We start from the raw sequence: 22,685 nt of genomic DNA, 5'->3' as shown, positions 1-22,685 counted from the left end.
TTTTTTTGTTAACCTAAAAACACTATTCCTTGATTATCTTATCTCCTGCTTTCTCTCTGTCTCTACCCATTATCTTCTCTGCCCGCCTCTTTCCAGAAAATATAGGGTTTTATTTTATCTTCCACTCCATCGCCGCCGCCAACCTCCACCTCGCACACCGCACGGCGCCACCTCGACCTCGCACCACCACCCCGACCTCGCACCGCCGTTCGTATCTCTAGTGACTGCACTTCTCACGGCGCCGTAAACAGGAAGCGGCTTCTCGACCGCCGCCACCTCTCGCCGCCTACACTTTGTTTGTGTGAGTGTCTTTTACTGTTATTTGGCATGGTTTTTCAGTTAAGCGGTTTCTCCAGTCCTTAACTTTGATTTTTGTTTTCTTTTGTAAATTATTCTAATAAAACTACATGTGGTATTATATAATTTGTTGTTAATTTATATTAATTTATAAAACTGCTATTAACTTATGATTAAAGTATATAACTGCTGTTAAAGTATATAAATTGGACAAACTGCTGTTAATTTATATTAGCTTTGGATGATATGTTAATTTAATCATTGATTATGCATTTGATTGATGTTTTGGTGGGAATTCTGCTAATTAAACCTGGTGGGTCAAATAGTATAATTGATAATTTTGTACTAAATGGGTAAACGGGGATTCCCCGTGGGGTGGGGACGTGGGGACGGGGACAGTTTTTGTCCCCATTTAGTTGGCGGGGACGGGGACGGGGAATCCCCGTTTAGGCGGGGACGGGAATGGGAAACCAAATCCCCGCCCCGCCCCGTTTGCAGCTTTTGTATTTTACGTATTTCTTCAATTGCAGTCCGTGTCAGCAATTTTGGGTTCTGTTTTACAATTGAACAAGTTTGAGGGGTTATGTCTTACAATTGGACAAGTTTGAGGGGTAAGTTGTTACAATTGAAAGTTGGAGGGTGCAGTTGCAACATTTGAGCACTAATTACTTCTATTCCTTCACATTTGAGCACAAGACTGTCCATGGACTGGCTTTGAACATGTTCTAGCCAATTCTCTTATTTTATCCTCATTAGATGCCACTTATGTATTATGTAAAAGATTCAATTAAATAATCACGGTTTTTTTACATATAAATGGCTTTTGTACTTCTTCAAAGATAAATGATAACTGATCACTTTTTCTTTTCTTCTTTGATCTGTTTCATAGTCTCTCTTCTTTATGCATTAGTTACTAGATTCTCATTTATTTATATAATTGAACACTGAAATGGTGTTGAGCTCATTTCTTTTGAAAAGTGTAATTATGTTATCTATCCATGTATATAACCGTCAAATGTGGACCTTGATCAAGCTACTACAACTGTAATTTTGAGTCCTTTTGCATTTATGACAATGATTTTATCAGAAATCGATGCAAAAATGAGTTCCTTATTTTATTTAACTAGTGAAAATGACCGAGTTATTTTGTGACTTAAATTTTCTAGTTTCACTAATGAATTGATTAACTAATTGTTGTAGTTTACATAAAAATGTTTGTTCTAATTGTAAATGCTTATCAATCCAGATTACAGACGGGAGAGAAAGGGCCTCTGGGAGGTTTTTAGTATTTACAGTTGAGAACGTAGAGATGTCTGAACAACACACAATAAATTTGGAAGGGAGTGATGGTAATGTCTTGGAGAATCAGAAGGCAGGATTGAGAGGCAAACGCACAAGGAATTCGCACAATGAATGCCATATCACACAACAAGAAAACGCTTACAAAAGAGTTATTTCATCTGTGACCCGGCCTTCTTACCTTCTTGCATTAGGCTCAGATAAAATGCGGCCCAAAAACCGTGTTAGATTATGCCACCTTTTGAAGAAGTTGATGAGGCAACATAACAGGGCGGAAGCAAGTGGTGTACTTAGCATATTGTTAAAAGGGACATGCAAGGATAAGGGTTCTAGAATGAATCGATTTAAGTATTCGGTAAGACATTGGTGTCAAAATCCTATCATGAAAATTATGTCATTGTGCTCTATTCTTAATCCATTTTTGGAAACATAAAAAAGTTTTGATCTTATGTTTGTCAAAATAGGAAAGAATAGAATGACTATTTTCAAGGTTTCCACATTAAACTGATACACTTCAGGGCATGAGGCCTTTTTATTATTATTTTGTTTGTTATCCTTACCTCGTAACAAAATAGCTAAGCGATCGATCATAGAGGATTGTGAAGTGGGCTAGAGCAAGCTGTAGACAACACTAAGTTTGTCTTTTCCCTTCTTGCCTTTCTATCAAAATCTGTTTCCCTCTATTCTAGCTCTTTAAACTATGCTCCTTAGCTAATTAAGGAAGTCCTCAGGGTGACATGTATGAGGATCACTTAACCCACAAAAGGTCCTTCCTATACTGCATTTGTCATCTTTCGATTGAATCGATTGGCTAGTGTTAGTGCTTTTGTTTCCCAATTTGTTGTCTTAGGTACTAATCTCATAGTATAATGCTAATAGATATGAAATTGAGAAGTGAAACTTGTTTAGCTCCATATGTGTCCTATTTTGCGTTTGATGGACAATGCAAATTTTGTATAAAAGAAAAAAAAGGTTGATTCCTTTTATATCTTAAGATCTAAAACATTCTTTTCTTTTTATTCATACCCTTACCTTTATATTGATATCATTAACTTGTCTGATGAAAGTACAATTACTATTTCTTTTAGGTTTCTATGGAGTTGCTCAAGCATATAGAATGCAATGATGTGGAATTGACATCAATTGATAAACTTTACGATACTTGGATGACAAGGATAGGAATCAATGTATCATATAAAGAAAAGAGGAATGTATCTATGAAAGAGGTATTATATCTAAAATCATGATAATTTGTGCCATCATTAGGACTTGCTTCTTACAATGACAATTTGGTTGACTGTCACTGTGTGTTGATCAATCACGTTGGTGGTTGAGCAGGACAGAATTGCTGTTCGTTTGGAGTCCATCCTGTACCAATTTTTGCAAGGGAGAATAGAAGGCGAACGCCAGAATGCTAGGAGGTAAAAATTTAAGTTTTTCATGCCTAAGATTTGCTTGCTTTTGGAAACGCTGTACAAGATTTCCCTCCTTAAACAAAACTTTATCTACATGCATACTTTTCATCGCACATGTGATCTGGGAGGATTATACTTCTTTTTTGAGTTTCATGCCAATGTTATTAAAACACTGCATATTCCATTCAGTATATAGATACTTGTATACTTGTATCTGTATGTATGGATTCATATGTACTTTATTTAGGGATATGGACATAAAAATTAATTGAATAGTTGGTGAGTAGCAGTGACTGTATTCTTGTTTTGTGAGTGTATTTGAAAAGTATTTTTTCTCATTTTTTTAAAAATCGAAGGGTCAACCGCACCATAATGCGGTCTTTAAAGAGAAATGACTAATGTGATCTAAGTGATTATTCTATGTTTGTTTTTTGCAGTCTGATGCGAGAAAATGACTGCAGTTATTATCCATTATTCAATGTGATCATAGGCTTGATATTCTATCAGCTGTTTTATTCTAGTATCCCTGAAGACATCCAATATCAGGATTCTGACCACCGTAGCTCCACAAATTCAGATATGTCAGCTGTTTCTTCTCAGTTAGACGCATCAGCTACACAAGTCGATTATGAAGGGGGTTCGGGTCATAATGCACACTTTAATGATTCTGAATCTTCGTTTCAGTATGATTCAGAGGCATCTGTCATGAATGGCAAAGAAATGCCTGCCGAGGTATCTGATGATGTTAAAAAGAAAGTGGTATCTATGGAAGTTGATGTTAACCAGCAGAGAGATCTCCCACAAGGTTTCTATGTGAATTCAGCTGAAAATGAAGCTTCCGCTGATAACAATGGTGGCCGTTCGCATTTTATCCGAAATTTGTTTGCCCATAGTAAGTTCTTAATTTAACTAATCTCTCATTACACTTGTATAGTTCATGCACTTGAAAAAAAAATCCGCTTCATTCTGTTGGAGGAAGATTGTTAATTTTACTTTGATTATGCATGATCATCAACTGTTATATTTGGAGAACAGTAATTCATTATGCAACAATCAATTAGCTTTTGTTACATATATTTAGGCATAAAGGCTTATTTGGCCCCTGTGATATCCAAAATTTTGTCATTTGCCTCCTATGGTATTATTTGGTAACATTTGGCCCCTGAGGTATTCCCATACGTGACATATAACCCATTTTGGTACATGTCACGTGTTAGAAATTGCGTCATGTGAAAAAGTTAACGAATCAATACTTTTCTATTCAAAATGAGTTAAATGTTACCTATGAGAATAGCTCGTGGGGAAAATGTTACCAAATAATACCACAAGGGGCAAATGACAAAATTTTGGATACCATAAGGGCCAAATAGGGCTTTAATCCCACATATTTATAAGTATAGTATACGTTAGCATGAAACTGCAGTCAGCAAATTCATGATATGGCCATGTGGGTCAGTTTAAGCACATGAAACTAGGAAAGCGAAAATATATGAAGGATTGAAGGGTTCCAGTTTGCCTGTTATCCTGTGAATCATGTCTAAACACAGGTTTATCACTGAAGTATTAAATGGAATACACATCAGTGCACATGGACTCACTTGAATTTGCTTGCTATCAGTGAAAGAAGAAGAATAAAAAACCACAGAGTCACTGCATGGTGGTTGGCTTTAGGCTCTGGCACGACTTACCTTTTAGGCAACCATAACCAAGTTGAGTGCCCCATTGCTTGAATTTGGCTTGTTAATTCAAAAATTGAAACGTGAGCGGGACTTCTTCAATAAACACAAGTTGTGGATGAAACAATTTACGGATTTCGTATTAAATTGAAGGAATATAGCATTTGGAGACCCCTCAACTTCGCAAGTTTTACATATGTAACCTTGAACTTTCAATTCGACACATTAAGCCCCTTTACCTTTGTCATCGAACACATTAAGCCCCCAATCAACTGTCTTGTTAAATGTGAACTAAAACAGGGTTAATATTACATTACTCATCTGATTTGGTAAGTTTTGCATGCCACTTCCCTCATTTAGAAAAATAAACAGTCACTTGATGTGGCCATATATGATATTGATCTGACGTGGTTATTTATCTCTTTCTAATGAGTAGAGTGACATATAAAGGCCTCGAGATTCTTTATTTCTATTTTAAATATTTGTTTTAATGTATTTATTATATAAAATAACTTTTAGTATTTGTTTCTGGAACATTAAGTTTTATGTTTGTGCTATTTAATTTAGTACACCATTCCAGTTATTGATTTAAACATTTTGTGAGCAAAAACACATAGATGTTTTTGACAAAAGTGACCCGTATTTCTCACGCAAGTGATTTCACACCTAACATTCTTTTGCCTTAGAGAACTTGGATTCATGGTTGCTACCCTTACGAAGTGGAGAATGCGAGTTGGGAAGAGAGATTCACGATGATGAATATGAGCATGCAGTGGGGTACCTACGAGCTGCTGTTTGCTCGACGCCCCTATCATTGGCAGCCTTGCTTCCTTTGATACAGGTAGAGTCAACATACATATGATACACCAGTCTTGATCACATGCACCTTAATGTGCAAGTAGAATTTGCTCATTCACCATTAGATCTAGGCTTATTAGAATCCTAAGGTGGAGATTCAAAGCATCCTGAGGCTTAGATTTAATAAGCCTATATCTAACGGTGAATGAGCAAATTCACTTGCTCATTAAGGTGCATGTGAAAATTCCTGATGATACACACACTCAGTTAACTAATTATTGCACTACATGAAAACAACATTTGCTAATTTTAGGCTAATGAAAAAACTAGTCTTTATTACTAGAATAATTAAATTTACCCTATTTGTTTTAGAATACTCTATGAAATATGATATCAATTGTTATTTAAAACTATATAAGCTAGAGCTACCAATTGGCATTTGAATTTAGAGTAAATAATTTATTAGTTCCTGACTTTTCACCTAATACACTGTCTAGCCTCGTATTTGCAATAATCAACTACAAGGCCTTTAAGTTTGTTCTATTCAACATTTCAGTCCTTAGGTCCATTTGAAGTACTAATTTGGCCATACTCATTAGTGGTTACGATACCTGAACTTTAGCATGTTTTACACTTCGGTAACCGAACTTTAATTTTATACTTATTACTGTTATCTTAAATATTTAAATTACACTTAGATATTTAAATTGTTATTTTTTGTCATCTCTTTCTCTCTCCTCTCCTCTCTCTCCATATTTTAAATTTATTATTTATAATATTTTTTTTAATAACTATCGATATTCCTGTGAATGTTTTATAAGACATCAATGTTAAAATCTAAATTTTTATTAACTCCTATTTGGATTTTAATACTGGTATCTGTAAAATATTCACATCAATATTGATAGTTATTAATAAAATATTAATATTGGTATCGATAGTTGTTAATAACTATACATATTAATGTAAATGTTTTATACGACACTATTATTAAAACCCAAATACGAGTTAATAAAACTCATTTTTTTTTTTATTTTAATATTGGATTCTAATAACTAGTATTTGGATATTAATATTGGTGTTATGTGAAACTTTTACATGAATTCTCATAGTTATTAATAAAATATTTTATTAAAAATAAAAATATTATATTTTTATTTTAAATAATATATTTAAAATATTAAAGTTATATTTTTTTTATTAAAACTAGATAGGAGAGAGAAAGAGATGACAGAAAAAACAAATAAAAGTGTTAAATATATAAAGTTGTATTTTAAATATTTAAAATAGTAGTATTTTTTTAGTATAAAATTAAAGTTCAGTTACTAAAGTATAATATATACTAAAGTTTTGGTATCATAGATGTAATTTACCATATTAGTATATCAAATGGACGAAGTGACTAAATTGTTGAATAGAAAAAAACTTAAGGTCCTTATGATGTATTATTGCAAATACGAGGACTAAACAGTGTATTAGGTAAAAAAATTCAGGGACTAATAAATTATTTACCCTTGAATTTATTCAGTTATATATTCTTTTGCCTGCTATGAACATTATTGATAAGAAGTGTATGCCCTTGACTCTTGACAGTTTTTATTTATTCCAGTCATTATTGATTCGATATCGATACAAAGAGGCACTGCAGGAACTTGAGAAGTTCTCTGAAATTTCAAATGCAGCACTTTCCACAAGGTATTTTGCCTTCTTTGCTTGCCAAAAAATACATGAAATTGAAAGGCTTTCTGATTGTAATGATGTGGATCCAAGTGCTTGAAATTTTTTACTGCCAAAACAACAAATGAAAAAAAGGCAGGGGAATGCTACATGTAATAAATGATTGTCACCCAACCATTAGTAAAGGCTAGGGATGGCAACGGGTATTATACCCGTGCGTACCCGACACTACCCGACTCTAATGGAACTACTTGTACCCTGTATAAAAGGGTATGTGACCAAAACCATTTCGGGTAATGGGACAGGTATGGGAATACCCCTAGGGTACCCGTTACCCGTCATACTCTTTTATATATTAAAAAATATTATTGTTTTTTTTTAATTTTTTAGATGTGAGATGTGATATTTGAACCCCAACATTTTGTTCTTCAACACTGACTGATACAACTAAGCTACTTTATTCTTATGGATTAAAGTTCAATTTGTTCAATTTTTAGATGGATGATTTATTAATTTACACTTTGTTAAATTTGTAATCTTTTTTATTTTATTTATTGATTCTTAACGGGTAAGGGTACCTGCGAATTAAATGGAACGGGTATGAGATGCAAAAAGTATATCCGTTATGGTAATGGGAAGGGTACGGGTAATTAAAAAGTAAACGGGTAAGGGTTTGGGATTGGCATTACCCGCGGGTACCCTACCTGTTGCCATCCTTAGTGAAGGCCTTGAGGACCAACTGTGCATTGTAGGCGCTTCTACTATTCTCTCTCTCTCTCTATTGCATGAGTGTTTGATTAGGTTTTTCTGTATGGGAAGATAAGGTAAAATTAGATTAGATTAGGGAACCTTATTTTAAGTTATCACAGAAAAAGTGGGGGCAGAAACATTATTCTGAGTTAGGTTTTTCTGTATGGGAAGATAAGGTAAAAATTAGATTAGATATTAGATAACCTTGTTTTAAGTTATCACAGAAAAAAGTGGGGGTAGAAACATTATCCCGAGTCTCTCATAGACTAATTAATTCACTAAAAAGAAAGTCCAAATTGATGTTCCAGCTCTACTAAAATCCTCCTCCTGATCTTTGAAGTGGTAAAAGGATTGATTTTCGTAAGAATGGAGTACTAGCAGTGGCTTCACTGCACCCTACTCTCTAGAGCGTGCACAAGCTGTTATTGCACTGGTGGAAATAATGTTTCCCGAATAACTATTCAACCAAAGAACACAAAATGCTTTACAAACAGAGAATAAGTATAACAAATCCACATAACCGGTCTTAGTAAAGTTTTCCTCTAACAAGACATCTCATCACCTCGCGTCTCTCTTTTTCTATAGTTGGGAGTTTTAGAACTCATGTTAATTTTTTTTAACACCATATATTTTCATTTTGTCATATGACTTTACCTGATATATCATTTGGATTTGGACATATTGGACTTCCGAAACTATAAATAATTGTCGGATTTTTCATCTAATTGAAGGAGAAAATATAGGACCAGAAAACAAACTTATCAGATCCAAGTACATATAATTAACAAGGAAAAGTCCAAGCCATGTAGCCTTACTGTTGGAAATAGACATTTGGAACTATACGTCTATAAGTTGGCAACCAAAGATGTGATGTTTATTGATAGAGATCGGGCTAACAGGGGTTTTGGATCCTAATCAAGGGAGGCCCAAAGTATGGAGAGTCTACACAAGGACAGGCCATAGTAAAGCAGGGCCAATTGGTAATTACTAACAAGAGTTAGTTATTTTGAGAATGATGAGCTGTAAAGGAAACAGGAGGTATAAGAGTGTGTGTTAGGGGATCTTTTTGGGTATTGGAGATATTGTTATTGCCTATGTTGCACAGAAACGGAAACTGATACTGGGAAACGTAATTTTTGAAAAACATAGGAAACGGAAATGTGTAAATATTAAAAATGTAGGGGCATATTTATAAATATTAAAAATAAAGATTAATACTGGTAAGTTCAAGAGGAAGAAAGTCCAAGCTCAATCGAGATTCAAGAGACAAAGATTATAGGAGAAAGAAATATGGGTAAGTTCTTTAAATTGAAGGGTACAAGCAAGAATTATCTCTCAAATAGGAAGTTTCAATTTTCCTAATCTTAGATTGAATAGGAATTGCAAAATAGAAAGTTTGAACTTCCAGAATTTTAATCGAAATAAGTAGGGAAAACCGTTTAAAAATTGAGAGACGCGTTTCATATTTTGGGTAATTACAGAAACGTGCCCGGAAACGTTTCATATAAGTTTCCGAGAGTTTCAGTTTCCCACATCTGCTGGAAACGGGGAAACCATTGTCATGAAGAATTTCCGTTCTTCATAGGTTATTGCTGATTGGCTGCCTAAGTGCAGAGGCTCTATCATTCTGGTAGAGAAGGGGATTGGGGTTGATCAATTCATTTATCTTTCCTTATTTTTTTATTCTACTTGTATCGACCTATCCATATCAATGAATATCAGTATTTGGTAATCTGTGAGTGTCTGTGTGGTGTGTTCTTGTTCATTACTTACTTGTTGTGAGGTTTTGCATTTGTATTCTCTATCATTTATTAACAGAGAAGATGGTATTGGTTTTCTTCATTAGTAGAATTTGATGTCGGTGTTCTTGCTTCTATTTTGATTTCAGTTTCTATCATTAGTAGAATTTGAGTGTCTGTGTGGTCTTACCCAAATTTTGATTTCAGTTTCTATCATTTTAATGACTTCCAGTATAGAAATATGGAAATGGATGAAGTAGTATCTATGGTACTTGACTCGGCATTTTTGCCACCATACGGGTGTCGATACGACGCGACATGGATATGGGTATGAAATCCGTGTCAGATACGTTGGTGAACACTGGGATACGGCAAGTCTGAGAAGAGAGAAAGTGAAGGCAGAGGAGGGAAAAAAAGAAGAAAGGCGAGATTTCTTACCAAATTCGCTCCACACCGAGTTGAGACGAGTTTATTGCTTGAATTTGCAGTCATAGTCAATGATCTCACCGGTGAATTCACGGCAACAAGGGGAAGAGAGAAAGACAGAAATTTAAAGCACCAAGTCTCGACTCTCTCTCCTCTAACTCTTCCTCTCCCCTCTTAAATACTAATTGCTCCAACATTATATATTTTTCTGAATATATATAATATAAATTTTAGTTCCCGTATCCACATACCTGAGTCCAAATTTAGGACGGTGTCCCCATATCCAAAATTTTCAAACTTGCCATACTAGATACTCGGATCTGTACCCGTATCGGATACTCGTACCCGAGCCCATGTAACATAGAGTAGTATGATATGATCTAATCCAGATCATTTCAGTTGGACTTTTTGTGTCAGTTCACATCCGCGCAGTTGTAAACATTTTTCACCATTTGCTATTAATGTAGGTTTCCTCTTGTTGGATTCCTCAGTGAAATTTTTGGTTATCCCGCATTAATTGGTTTTGCACTAAAACTTATTATTATCCAAGTTCCCATGAAATGATATAATCAAATTTCAAATGGAACTAAATTGCTATACTGATATTCTCCTTTGGAAGCTGTAGATTTCATTGGCTCATTTACTCTCATGGTTGCTGTTAAAATTTTAATAGCGTTTTTGCACATTATTTTACTTAGTCAGGTCATATGTTAGGGAAAGGGGCAGGTTATATCAAATTTGATAAAAAGGTAAAGCATTGATGTCATAGTTATTAAAGGCACGCCTGAGGCGCACCTCCGCTAAGGCTCCAGCCTTAGCGCCTCTGGAGCCCAAAGGTGGGCGCGGTCAGTCAGGCGCGCGCCTTGGCATGCCTCAGCTATCTTAGGGTATTTTAGGGGTTTGAGGGTATTTTAGGTTAGGGTATTTTAGGGTTTTTTAAGTTCAGAAAATAAAAGAAAAGAAAAGCAGAGACAGACAAAGATCGATAATTTTTACTCCACATATCGCAGCAGACATTTTGCTCTCCTCCCTCCATCAATGGTGCTTCCATCTATCAGGTAAAATGCCTCTTATAGATGATGAACCCGACTTTGTAGATGATGAGTACATTGATGAGGAAGGTGACAATGATGATGAGATTGAGAACCTTATTCAAGAAGCATATGATGATGGAAGTGATGATGATGATGATGATTTTGGTTCCGATGAAGATTAGGAAGGAAGACTAGGAAGTTAAAGATTAGTTGTTTTCTAGAGTTAAGACTATTAGTGTTTTTTTTAGTTTTAACTTTTAAGTCGGAATTATGAGTTTATGATTATGACTTAGTAGTTAACTAGAACTTAACTCATGCATTTTATGGTTTTATTGTTGGTATTTGACTATTTGTGATTATTTGTGACTAGTATTATGAATTTATGATTTTTGTTTTTCGTGCGCCTCGAGTCACTCGGGCACGTGCCTTAAGCTGCACCTTGCGCCAAGGCTCCAAGACCCCCTTGCGCCTTTAATAACTATGATTGTTGTCTAACTGTGCTACAAATGCCACTGTTGTTGAACCTGTAGTTTGTTCGCTCTTGTTGTTTCTTTAGTTAGAGCTCTGACCAAGGACGTTTTTGCAGATTGAGAAGCCGCCTTTTGGAGCATGTTGATCCTAATGATAATATTTTACTCTCAACTAGTTACGAGGACACCTTAAAGCGTGATCCTACTTGCTTCATGTCATCGTCAAAGCTTATCAGCATGCATCAAAATGGTGGGTTGTTTCCAATATCTACATTATTTATCCTGTTTTGCACTCTTCTAAAAATCGCCCCAGGCGAATCTAGGCGCTCCTTTTAAAAAAAAATCGACCCTTAAATTTTATGTCAGTATTTTCAAATTTAAATAAAATATTAAATAACCTAAAACTAAAAGAAAAGACCTGAAACTATCAAATCTTATTTGTAAGGATATTAATGTTATTTTGTTGACACATTTTATATTGTTTGAGGACATTAATGTAACAAATATTAGAATATATATGTTTTTCCATCTTAAATCTTTTATATTATTATTTTTACATAGTATAATGGCATAATACTTATTTGGGTCCTCAAACTAAAGCTTGAAAGTCAATTAGCACCTTAAACTATCAAAATCATCAATCAGGTCCCTAAACTAAGTAAAAATCATCAATTGAGTCCCCATCTTAAGCAAAAATCATCAATGAGTCCTCATTGAAAATTATTCGGTTGAACAGTTTCATAATCTCTTTCCCAAATCCGTTTTGAGCCAACACAGATATCATTACAGTCATGTCAAATAGTCACAGTTTCTGATTTTAGGATAGCATAAGGACTCAATGAATGATTTTCGCTTAGTTCAGGGACTTAATTGATGATTGTGATAGTTTAAGGTCCTAATTGATTTTGAAGTTTTAGTTTAGGGGTTAAAATGAGTGTTATGCCTAGTATAATTCATATTGTAGTTATATTTATATAACAATTTATTTATTAAAAATTAAAAAATATAAATCCGATTAATCCTTGATTGATTCCTGATTAATGACCAGGGGCACTGTCCGCTTGACTAGCGCCTAGCGTATCTTTTTTCATAAAGACATCAGCATTTTCTTTACAAAGACATTCGGTAATGCCAACAGTTGTTTTTCTATGCATCATTATTGTGGTGTATGAAATTTTTATTCGATAAAGATTGTAGTCTCTCCCCTTTTAATATGCAGCTATGAAGAAAATCTTTTTATGAAATTTTTGCAGGCAATTATGGTCCCGAGTCTCTTTTAGAAATGATAGCATTGCATTTGGATGCTGTCTTTGCGGAATACACTGTATGGAGAGATTTTGCCTTGTGCTTCTTGAAAGTATCTATGCAGGAACAAGATTGTATCTCAACGTGCTCGAATGGAAATGAAGTTGGAAAAAAGAAAGATCACTCCGTTGGTTACAATATCCCCAAATTGTTTATCCATGGGAAAACTGAGAAGGCTTGGAGGCTCCGTTGTCGATGGTGGTTGACACGTCACTTCGGCAAGAATCAGCTTGCGTCCAAAATGGCTTCAGGTATGTTGGCTTTTGTTTTCTTACTATTTTATCTTCCTTGATTTTTTTTTTGTCTAAACCTTGGGGTTAAATGCATAATTGGTCATTGAACTTACATGGTTGTCTCAATAAAATCACTCAACTTTGAGTTTTGTCTCAATTGGGCCACTCTTGCGATTTTAGTGATTAAAAAACATTAGAATGATGACATAGGTGACACGTTGGTATGAGACAACTCAGATTTCTGACTGAAATGACACATGACATCCACATATGGCATCACATGTCGATATTTTTATGGAAAAAAAAAATAAAAGTTAGTGTTTTTCATAAAAATATCCGATATGTGTCTGGCACATTTCGTTTCGGTCAGAGATCTAATTTAACTCATGTTGACGTGTCACCCATTCATTATTTTGATGCGTTTTAACTAGAGGTGGCAAAGCGACACACGAACACGACACGGATATTTAGTGTTAGTGTTGAGCTTAGTAGGTAATGTGTCATTTTCGGATCAACCCGAAAATGACACTAAAAATTTTGGGTCGTGTTCGGGTCAACCCGAGAAACACGAAAATGACACGAAAAGTTGAAATTACAAAAATTATCCTTGGTTTAGATTCTTCAAATATAAAAGCTAATTTATTAAGGATTTATTCATCTTTGGTTTAGATTCTTCAAATATGCTAGGTTTTATTAGTAGGTCGTGTCGTGTCGAGTTAACATATTTGGGTATTTAAGCGAAAACTCGTGTTGTGTCGTGTCAGCATGTCGAATCGTGTCAAATTAACACGTTTATCTATTTCTATACAAAACTCGTGTCGTGTCGTGTTGTTCGTGTCAAGAGCAGGTCGTGTTTGGGTTTGAGCTTTTGACACGAAAATGTTTTTGTGTTCGTGTTTAGGTTTTTGACACTAACCCGGAATTTGACACGACACGAACACGAAAATTGCCATCTCTAGTTTTAACCACTAAAACCGGTTGAGTGACCTAATTGAGACAAAATTCAAATTTGAATAATTTTATTGAGACGAGTTACCATCTTGAGACAACTATGTAAGTTGAGTGACAAATGATGCATTTAACCCCTAAACCTTGCTTTTGGTGTTTGAACTTCCAAGTATGTCTTAGTTTAGTGATTGGGCTTCCGTTTTGCAAATATTATATTATCATCTATTGCAACTGTTGCTTTTAATTTGTGATGATTTTGTTTAAATCGTGATTTAAAAAGCTATGTAAATTGTAACAGGAGATTTGCAGCTCCCAACTTATAAAGCAGCGTGTGCGTCTCATATGTATGGAGCAGGGTTTGAGTATGTTGTAAAGTTACATACTTGCTTGGGGAAGAAGGAAAAGAAAAGGGAATTACTCAAGCTTTTGCAATTTCACATGAAGAATTCCGCTGGTTTTTATTTTAACTGTCAAGAGTGAATTTATTCTAGTTGTCTTTCCTCATTGTGAATTGTCACGGACACAGCCTCTTGACTATCTGTCGACCGTGCGGCACTAGTAATTTCTCCCCTATTACTAGTTCGTATGCTTAGCTTGAACGCTAGGCAACGTTATGCAGCGGAAAGATAGGATCTTGCACAAATGCTAAGCGAGGAAAACACTCTTTATTAAGAAAGAATCCTTTACAAAGGATAGCTTACAAAGACACTCACACTTGCTTATACGTTTGTGTCATGTGTAGTACAAATGAACCCTTCCTCCTATTTATAGGCAACCTAGGAAGGTTCTAGAATAATTTACACTTAAAAATCCTAGAATATTCTAGATAAAGTACAAATAAGAAACATAAAGAAAAGTTGGGACATTTCTAAGATGTCCCTAGAAGTTTCTCGGGCCATTTCGGCTTATTCCCGTACCTTCCGGATTGTTCCGGCACGTCGCGGCACCTTCCGAACAAATCTTGCACGTCCCGGACGGTTCTGGCCCGTTCTGGCACGCTCCGGGCCCGTCTGGAATTTTCTGGGCCCGTAGCTCGGCAATCTGAGGTTCGTCTGGCAAGTCTCCCCGCAGCTCCTGGGTCTGCTGCCTGCTTGCCCCGCACGAACAGAGGTTAAACGTGCCTGCTGGCACGCACACTACTTTTCCATCATGGCAATTTTTGCCATACTTAACATTTCCCCAGCACATCCTATAGCACATAGCTCTATAATGATCCCAAGGAACCACATACCAAATATGGACGCATTTGGAATCCTCTAGACACACCTTTGGAAAACTTGTGGTGTGTGGAGCTTGGCAATGTGACCCAAGTTGGTATAAGACACACTATAGGGGGGACCTTCTCTTGGCCAAATTGGCCCCCGGCAGGCACGGGCCCGGTTGCCTTGTGCACGATTGCACATAACATTGGCCCGATGTCCACCGGCATGACCCGCAACGTCCCGATAAACAGAAAAATGACCGTTTTGCCCCTGGACCGCTTCGCGTAGCCCTTCGGGCATTTGGCTCGGGCCTTCCCTCGGATGACTTAAAGCGGGCCGTGACATCCTCCCCCACTCCATTAGACAACGTCCTCGTTGCCTCCTTTGGGTGCGTCATTCCTCCTTGCCCACCATGCTTCTTTGCGGCCTTGCTTGGACGTCTCCACCTTGCTCGGCCCTTCGGTTTGGTCGCTGCCCCTTCGGTATGAGCAGCTTCCTTCATAGGTTGTTGCTCCCACGCAACATGTTGCTCCTTCGACGACTTGTCCACACGTTGGCCAACCCCTTGGCCTACATTCTTGGAGATTTGGCCCTCCATAGCTTTAATCTTCTTCGACCTCCGCCCCCTTGGCTTCTGGTCATGCTTGTCTCCCATTGGCAACTGTCCTTCCACAAGCCTTGATTGGCAAGCCTTCCCTCGCTTGGCCGATCTGCTCCCATTGGCTCTCGGACCCTGCACCTTTCTCCCATTGGTGCTCGCTGCCGTAGGATTCTTCGGTTGGGTGATAGCACCTTGCTCACCCTTGTTGCACGCATCCTTGGCCACCCGTTTGGCCTTGGATTTCCTTTGCTCCACCGCTCCCTTGGGTGAAGTCTTGGCTAGTTGGTGCTCTGCCTTGCCCTCTGACGGCAACACTTTGTTGGTCGCGTCCTTGGTCATCCTCTTGGCCTTGGACTTCATCTTCTTCACTGCTCCCTTGGGTGAATGTTTGGTTGGTTGGTGTTCCGCCTTGCCCTCTAACGGCAACACCTTGCAAATATCTGTTGGCTTGAGCTCCACCTTGCCCTCTGATGGCAGCTCAATCGGCATCTTTGGTGGTTGAATGCCCTTTCTCCCTCGGACATCCATAGTTTGTTCGGGCTCGACGCTTGAATTTTCTCCCGCTCCATGGGGAGATCTTGGTGTCGAGGGGCTTGATGTCTCATCATCGCTTCGTCCCTCAACTCTCATTGCACCTAAGTGACGAAGGGACCCCATGTACATCTGGGACAGTCGCTCATGCTTGCCTTCGTCGTCTCGCAGTAGACGCTCCCGTTCCTCGATGAGCCCATTCAGCTTCTGTCTCATCGGGCAGTCCTTTGTCATATGTTGGCCGGTACACAAGTAGCACTTGAGCGGCCTTTCCACGTTATTGCCTTCGGATGGCTTGGCCTCATGCGGCTTTGGGACGTTCTTGCTTTGGTCGTGGGCGTCTCCCCCACTTTTGCCATCGGCTCCTCCTTCTTGGCCATTCTTGCCCTTGTCATGGCCGAAGCTTTGCCTTCCCGACTTGTCGAACTCCACTAACGAGTCGGCTACGGCAATTGCGGCAGAAAGTTCCTTCACATTTCTGCGTTGGACTTCTAGCTTAGCCCATGGCTGCAATCCTTCTAGGAAGAGATAGAAGGCCTCCTCTTGTGGGTAGTTGGGCAGCTCTAGGAGAATCTTGGAGAATTCCTTGATGTACTCCCTCAAACCACCTCGTTTCAGCTCTAGGAGAATCTTGGAGAATTCCTTGATGTACTCCCTCAAACCACCTCGTTGCTTCAAATGTCGCAACTTAGCCCTCTTCTCGAGCTCGCCCGCCTCCGGATAGAATTGTGCTTTAAGCTCTCGTTTAAACTCGTCCCACGTAGCGATTGAGCACGTACCTCGTCGCATCTCCTGCTCCTTCAATCGCCACCACACCATGGCCGTATCTTGCAAGTAGAGTGGCACGGCGTCGATCATCTTGGCATCACTCGCAATGCCAAGTGCCCTAAAATACTTCTCCAAACTCCAAAGAAAATTGTCTATCTCCTTGGAATTCCTCGAACCACCATATGCCTTCGGTTTCGGTACTTCTAGTCGCTGCGGACTAAACGCACCTGAAGTTGATGCATCGCCATGTGCAATGGCCCTCTTGCACAAGGCTAACTCCTCCTTTGTCGTGACTAACTCGGTAAGGGCTCTCTCTAGTTCTTGCCTAAGAGAAACAATTTGAGCTTCCAAGGTCTTGTTCCTTTCCTCACAATCACCGGCGACCCTGTTCACCATGGCTAGCACCTCCTGCTGGAACTCGTCCCCTTCGAGTACTTCCAAGCGTTGCTCTATCGCCTCGAACTTATCCCGGCCTTCGACTATGGCAAACTCCACTTTTGCCAGCCTACCGTTGATGTCTACAAGGACGTCTCGTGACCTTGATCTTCCCCTCTCGCTCTTACTTTGCTCCTCACGCACGCTAGTCGCCTCGACCTCACTTCTCTTCGGCATTGTGCAATCCGTCGGAAAATCAGAATTCCGTAGGCAATTATGTCGAACCTTCAACCTTAGGCTCTGATACCATTTCATGTGTGTAAAAAAGAATTAAACTGAATTTATTGATCATAATATAAAATTCAATTAAGATATTGTATAAAAATATGATTTCCTCTATTCTTTTTTGATTTGAAAATTGAGAATTGAAGGATTTTTTATTGGGTGAGTTTAATAACAATAAATTTAATAAAAATTGAATAAAAATAAAGAAGGGTTCTTTGGTCTACCTTACTTTCTTTTTGATCATTAGTTAAAATAGGAAATTTGCAATCGAATTGAATATTTTTTTTAATAGAAATATATTATTATATTAATAGAATTTACTAGAAATAGAATAGAATTTCTATTTTTATTTTAATAAAAAAAAAATAGAAATAGAATTAACTTTCACTTGTCACGGGGTCAGAGTTCTCACGCAGAGGCAACTCCTGTGCGGCACCTCAAGTTGAACTTGAAATGTCCGGTGCGGGATTAGCATTAAGGATGAGTACGTGCTATTTAGATGGCATCCGATCCTCGGAAGGGTGTTCATCTAGGCACTAAACTGGTTCGAGAGCTGATCCCGCTCCCCTGATGAGCCCATGGGAGGGCGAAAACCAGTGAGCACGGAGACGACAAGGCTTACCTCAAGGAGTTCTGCCCAACTTGAGGTGCCGCACGGGAGTTGCCTTTGCGTGAGAACTCTGACCCCATGACAGAATGTATCGGTAGATCCATTAATTGTTTGCTTTTTCATTAATTTGTTGGATGAACGAGTGGCATTTCTACATAATATGTGGCTTTGCTTAACGAGCCTTGGTAGTTCGCAACTATTCGAGCTCGGCTCGGTGAAAGCTCGGCTCTTAGTGGCTCGACTCGAGTTCGGGATTGGCTCGAGTACTAACGGGCTGAGTCTGAGCTTCCACAGGTTTGGTTCTAATTCGAATGACACCGGGAGCAAGAACAAGGAGAAAATCAACGGAGAGGGAAGAAAATGAAGGGATTTTGGGCAAACACGAAACGATTGGTGCAGGATTTCTGAAATTCCAAAATGGAATCGACAATGTAAGTTTTCATTTCTCCTAGAAAGTTATTTACGAATTCATTTCCATAACCAGTGATTAGCAATCCGTATTTTTATACTCGAAATTGTGAGTTCATTAATAGAACATTCTGCAATCTCATCTGCTGCAATGGAGTTAGAATTATTGGTAGATTTTCTAAAAATGAAAGCTAGTTGTTTTGGAGAGGGAAGAGCCTTTTCGCTCCATAACATTAGGACTACTTCTATGTATAGTTGGTCTGTCCTCTGCATTTTCTTGTACACATAAAAGCCCAATTTGAATGCATCTCATGGCTTCATCCCTAGGATATGGAATCAACAATCTCAATTCCTCTGTCTTGGCACTCACAATCTCCAACATTATAACCCCAAAACTAAACACATCTGATTTTGCTGAAAATTTTCCAAATAATCCATACTCCGGAGACATATAGCCACTGAAGAAGAAAATTGTTGAAAAATAAACTTCACACATATTTATTAAAGGCGCAAGGGGTCCTGGAGCCTTGGCGCACGGCGATGGCGCGAGACAAGGGGCACTTTCAAAATTAAAAATGATAAACTATGAAACTAACATAAAAAATGCAATGAATACTAAATTATGAAAATACAATGACTTCTGTTGTTTCAATCCGTAGTGTTTTCTTTCTACTAGACTTCTGTTGTTTCAATCCGTAGTGTTTTCTTTCTACTAGACTTCTTCCTCTTATAAAATACAATGACTTCACATGTATTCTAAGTTTTGTTTGTGGATGTTCACTTTGACAAAATATTGTGTAGTTTGTACTTACTATGTCCCTACAACTCTATTTGTTTTCTCTTGAATTTGATCAGTCCTGAATATCCAAAATCTGAAATTTTAGGGTTCATGTTTGCATCTAGTAAAATGTTGCTGCATTTTTTATCCCTATGAATGATTTTCAGCCTTGAATCTTGGTGAAGGTATAAGATGCCACGAGCAATTCCAGTTATAATATCGAAGCGTTTCTTCCAGTCCAAGATAGATTTTCTTGTTTGATCTACATAAAGATTTGTTATGGTTACTCTTGACAGTTTATAGTTAAACAGGTCATAATACTCGGATAACTAGATACATGAACAATTACTTACCAAAAATAAATGAATCCAATGATTTGTTTGGCAGATATTCGTAAATCAACATTTGTTCTCCTCCCTCAATGCAACATCCTAGATGCTGAAGCTTTGCAAGTAACATAATTTCATTTTAAGTTCTTCTATCCCTTGCCCTGAATTAGTGGATAATCGTTTTACAGCAACTTCTTTCCCATCAGATAGCTGACCCTGAATCAATTATTAGAATTAGAAGCATCAGCTTGGTCTGCTCAAGCTCGGCTCGTTACGAACCGAGCCAGTAAATCGTGCTCACGAGTGGCTCGTTTACAAATCGAGCCGAGTTTTATCGAGCTGCTCATGAGCGGCTCGGCTCATTTACAGCCCTATTCAAAGCAATAGTGATTTCCTTTAAATAAGTTAATCTATAGTGTACTTTATTAGCAAAATGGATGAGCAGAGACTCATGGGTTTCTTACCTCCTTTTCTCCTCCTAATCCATAAGTAGATGAATAAGATAATTGTAACCCATGCTGAAGTAATAGGAAGTATTAGAATCTTCCAACCCTTTCTTAGAAAAATATTTGACTGTATGCTATTTTCAGCTGCATCAATTGAAATAATATTTATCAAGAGAAGTCAGAGGAAGATAAATTTGCAATTTTGGTTTAGCTTGAACAAGTAGACAATTTATGCAGCATAGCCATAGAGTAGACATTTCGGTACCACTTTTTTTTTCTGTTTATGATCTGTGTTTTGAAAAATCATACAAAATATTTAAAATACCTAGTTCAATTGCATCAACACGAACATACAAGTCAAATCCGCCATTACTATCCATGTGATCCACTGTGTCTATTAATTCTCCATGCCATGTCAAACATTCATTCCCTGATTCATTATTCTCTATGCTTGCATATGCAGAGCAGGAACAATCTCTCAAGCATTTCCGTTCACATTCTAGATGGCTGATATTGGTGCTTAACCGAGCTCCAGATGAAGTGTCTGGAAACTTGACATGTTCAACTTTCAAAAAGCCTTCTCCGCTGTTGCACAACGAGGAAGATTCCATTCGCTTTCTGGCACATCCTCCTGATCCATCTCGTAGATGCCAATCTGGGTTCATAACCAGGTAAACAAGAACATTCAAATGCATCAGGATTGCTAAGAGTACACTTACCATAGGCACCACAATGTGCATAAAAGTCACATGGATATTTAGGGGCTGACCAAAACTCTTTCCATTGGCCAATGCTCTCACTCCACCTTAACCACTTATAAGTTCCTCCATGATCCACCAGTATTATGAATGTGGAAGCATCATTCATGTTGGATACCTCTTCTTGATTTACAACATAACTATAATTATATATATCAGAGAATCTCCTATGCGGCCATATATGTTGTCGCCAACGACGTTTTGAGCCCTCATACAGGAAGATTTGTAGTATGCCCAAATCTCCTGTTCTTGGATCATCTTCTGATCTCCATGAGGTTATTCTCCAGTCTAGGCCTCTCTTCTTACTCATCCCATATCTCATTCCCTGTAGATAGGTATTAGTAGGATAATCAAAACTTTGCCATAAAATATTTCTCTTACTGACATGTAGCAAAACCAAGTTCCCAGAATCCAAGAGTTGAGCAACACAAGAATCAGTTGTTTCACTTGAAACATTTGTGGACCAAAGTGTACTTGTTTGTTTGGGGGTAAATTACACTAATGGTACCTGAACTTTACATAGTTTACACTTTGGTACCTAGATTACATTTTGTCCCAAAAATATACCTGAAGTACCGACAACCAGACAATTTAATATATTTTATCGGTTAATGACCGGTCAACGCGAGTTTTATGAGTTAATTACATCAATGGTACCTGAACTTCACCATAATTCACACTTCGGTACCTGGATTTTATTTTATCCTAAAAGCATAACACAAGTAAAGGTGACTGGAAAATTTAGTTCATTTGATTGGTTAGTGGCCGGATAATGTGAACTAAACATTGGGACACACCATACACTCAATTAACATAAAATTACAATACTATCATATATATATATATATATATAATTGAGTGTATGATGTATCTCAATTTTTAATTTAAAATGGTCAAATTTGCATTGATCGATCACTGATCGGTCAAATGTATTAAAATATTGAGTCATCTTTAGTTGAGGTGTATTCTTTGGACACAATGAAATCTAGGTACCAAAGTGTGAATTATAGTAAAGTTCAGGCACCATCAGTGTAATTTACTCATCAAAGTCGCATTTACCGGCCATTGACCGGTAAAATATACCAAATTGTCCGGTCATTATTACTCCAGGTATATTTTTGAGACAAAATGTAATCTAGGTACCAAAGTGTGAATTAGGGTAAAGTTCAGGTACCATTGATGTAATTTACTCTACTTGTTTGGTAATGATCGGAATAGAGAACGAGGTTCCCATCTTGGTTAATTGATAGAAGCCCTGATGAGGTGCCATTGATAGGACTATTCCTGTTTGCTATCCACACAACAGATGACTCTGAAATTTTGAGGAAGTGGAACCATATTCCAAGATATGTATGAATTGAAGTATGATGAGGAGTGAAGAATCCAAATGCAAATTTGCCATTTTTTTGAGACAAGAAGGTCACATTTTTTTATGATTTGATTTGTAGTAATGCTATCAAAGGGAATTGTTTGATGGAAAATGAAGAAACAGAAGCAAATAAAGGAGGAAACCTTTTATGGTGGCCA

The 22,685-nt window shown here is 37.6% G+C and overlaps 1 protein-coding gene and 1 long non-coding RNA gene across 8 annotated transcripts; one reads left to right on the top strand and one right to left on the bottom strand.

The window, feature by feature from the left end:
- The first annotated feature begins 51 nt into the window (after positions 1-51).
- LOC136230032 (uncharacterized) lies at positions 52-22,685 on the top strand. 7 transcript variants are annotated; one of them, XM_066018967.1, is made up of 12 exons: positions 52-301; positions 1,544-1,951; positions 2,685-2,822; positions 2,935-3,017; positions 3,449-3,903; positions 5,374-5,528; positions 7,095-7,180; positions 11,698-11,831; positions 12,835-13,137; positions 14,366-18,870; positions 20,864-21,071; positions 22,607-22,685. In XM_066018967.1, the coding sequence occupies exons 2-10, from the start codon at positions 1,607-1,609 to the stop codon at positions 14,545-14,547; spliced, it is 1,881 nt and encodes a 626-aa protein (XP_065875039.1). In that variant the 5' UTR covers positions 52-301; positions 1,544-1,606; the 3' UTR covers positions 14,548-18,870; positions 20,864-21,071; positions 22,607-22,685. The 7 variants fall into 7 exon arrangements, with proteins under 7 accessions (XP_065875039.1, XP_065875038.1, XP_065875037.1 ...); XM_066018966.1 differs by having other exon boundaries at positions 22,465-22,685; XM_066018965.1 differs by having other exon boundaries at positions 22,435-22,685.
- Positions 19,555-20,864, bottom strand: LOC136230034 (uncharacterized). Its single transcript, XR_010689241.1, has 4 exons — positions 20,726-20,864; positions 20,419-20,544; positions 19,979-20,170; positions 19,555-19,887 (listed from the first exon to the last, which is right to left on the bottom strand). It is a non-coding gene; the product is annotated as an uncharacterized lncRNA (long non-coding RNA).

Source organism: Euphorbia lathyris, chromosome 5, assembly GCF_963576675.1.
Source record: "Euphorbia lathyris chromosome 5, ddEupLath1.1, whole genome shotgun sequence".
Classification (NCBI taxonomy): domain Eukaryota; kingdom Viridiplantae; phylum Streptophyta; class Magnoliopsida; order Malpighiales; family Euphorbiaceae; genus Euphorbia; species Euphorbia lathyris.
The sequence above is the reverse complement of the archived record's forward strand: the minus strand, read 5'-3'. Positions and strand labels throughout refer to the sequence as shown.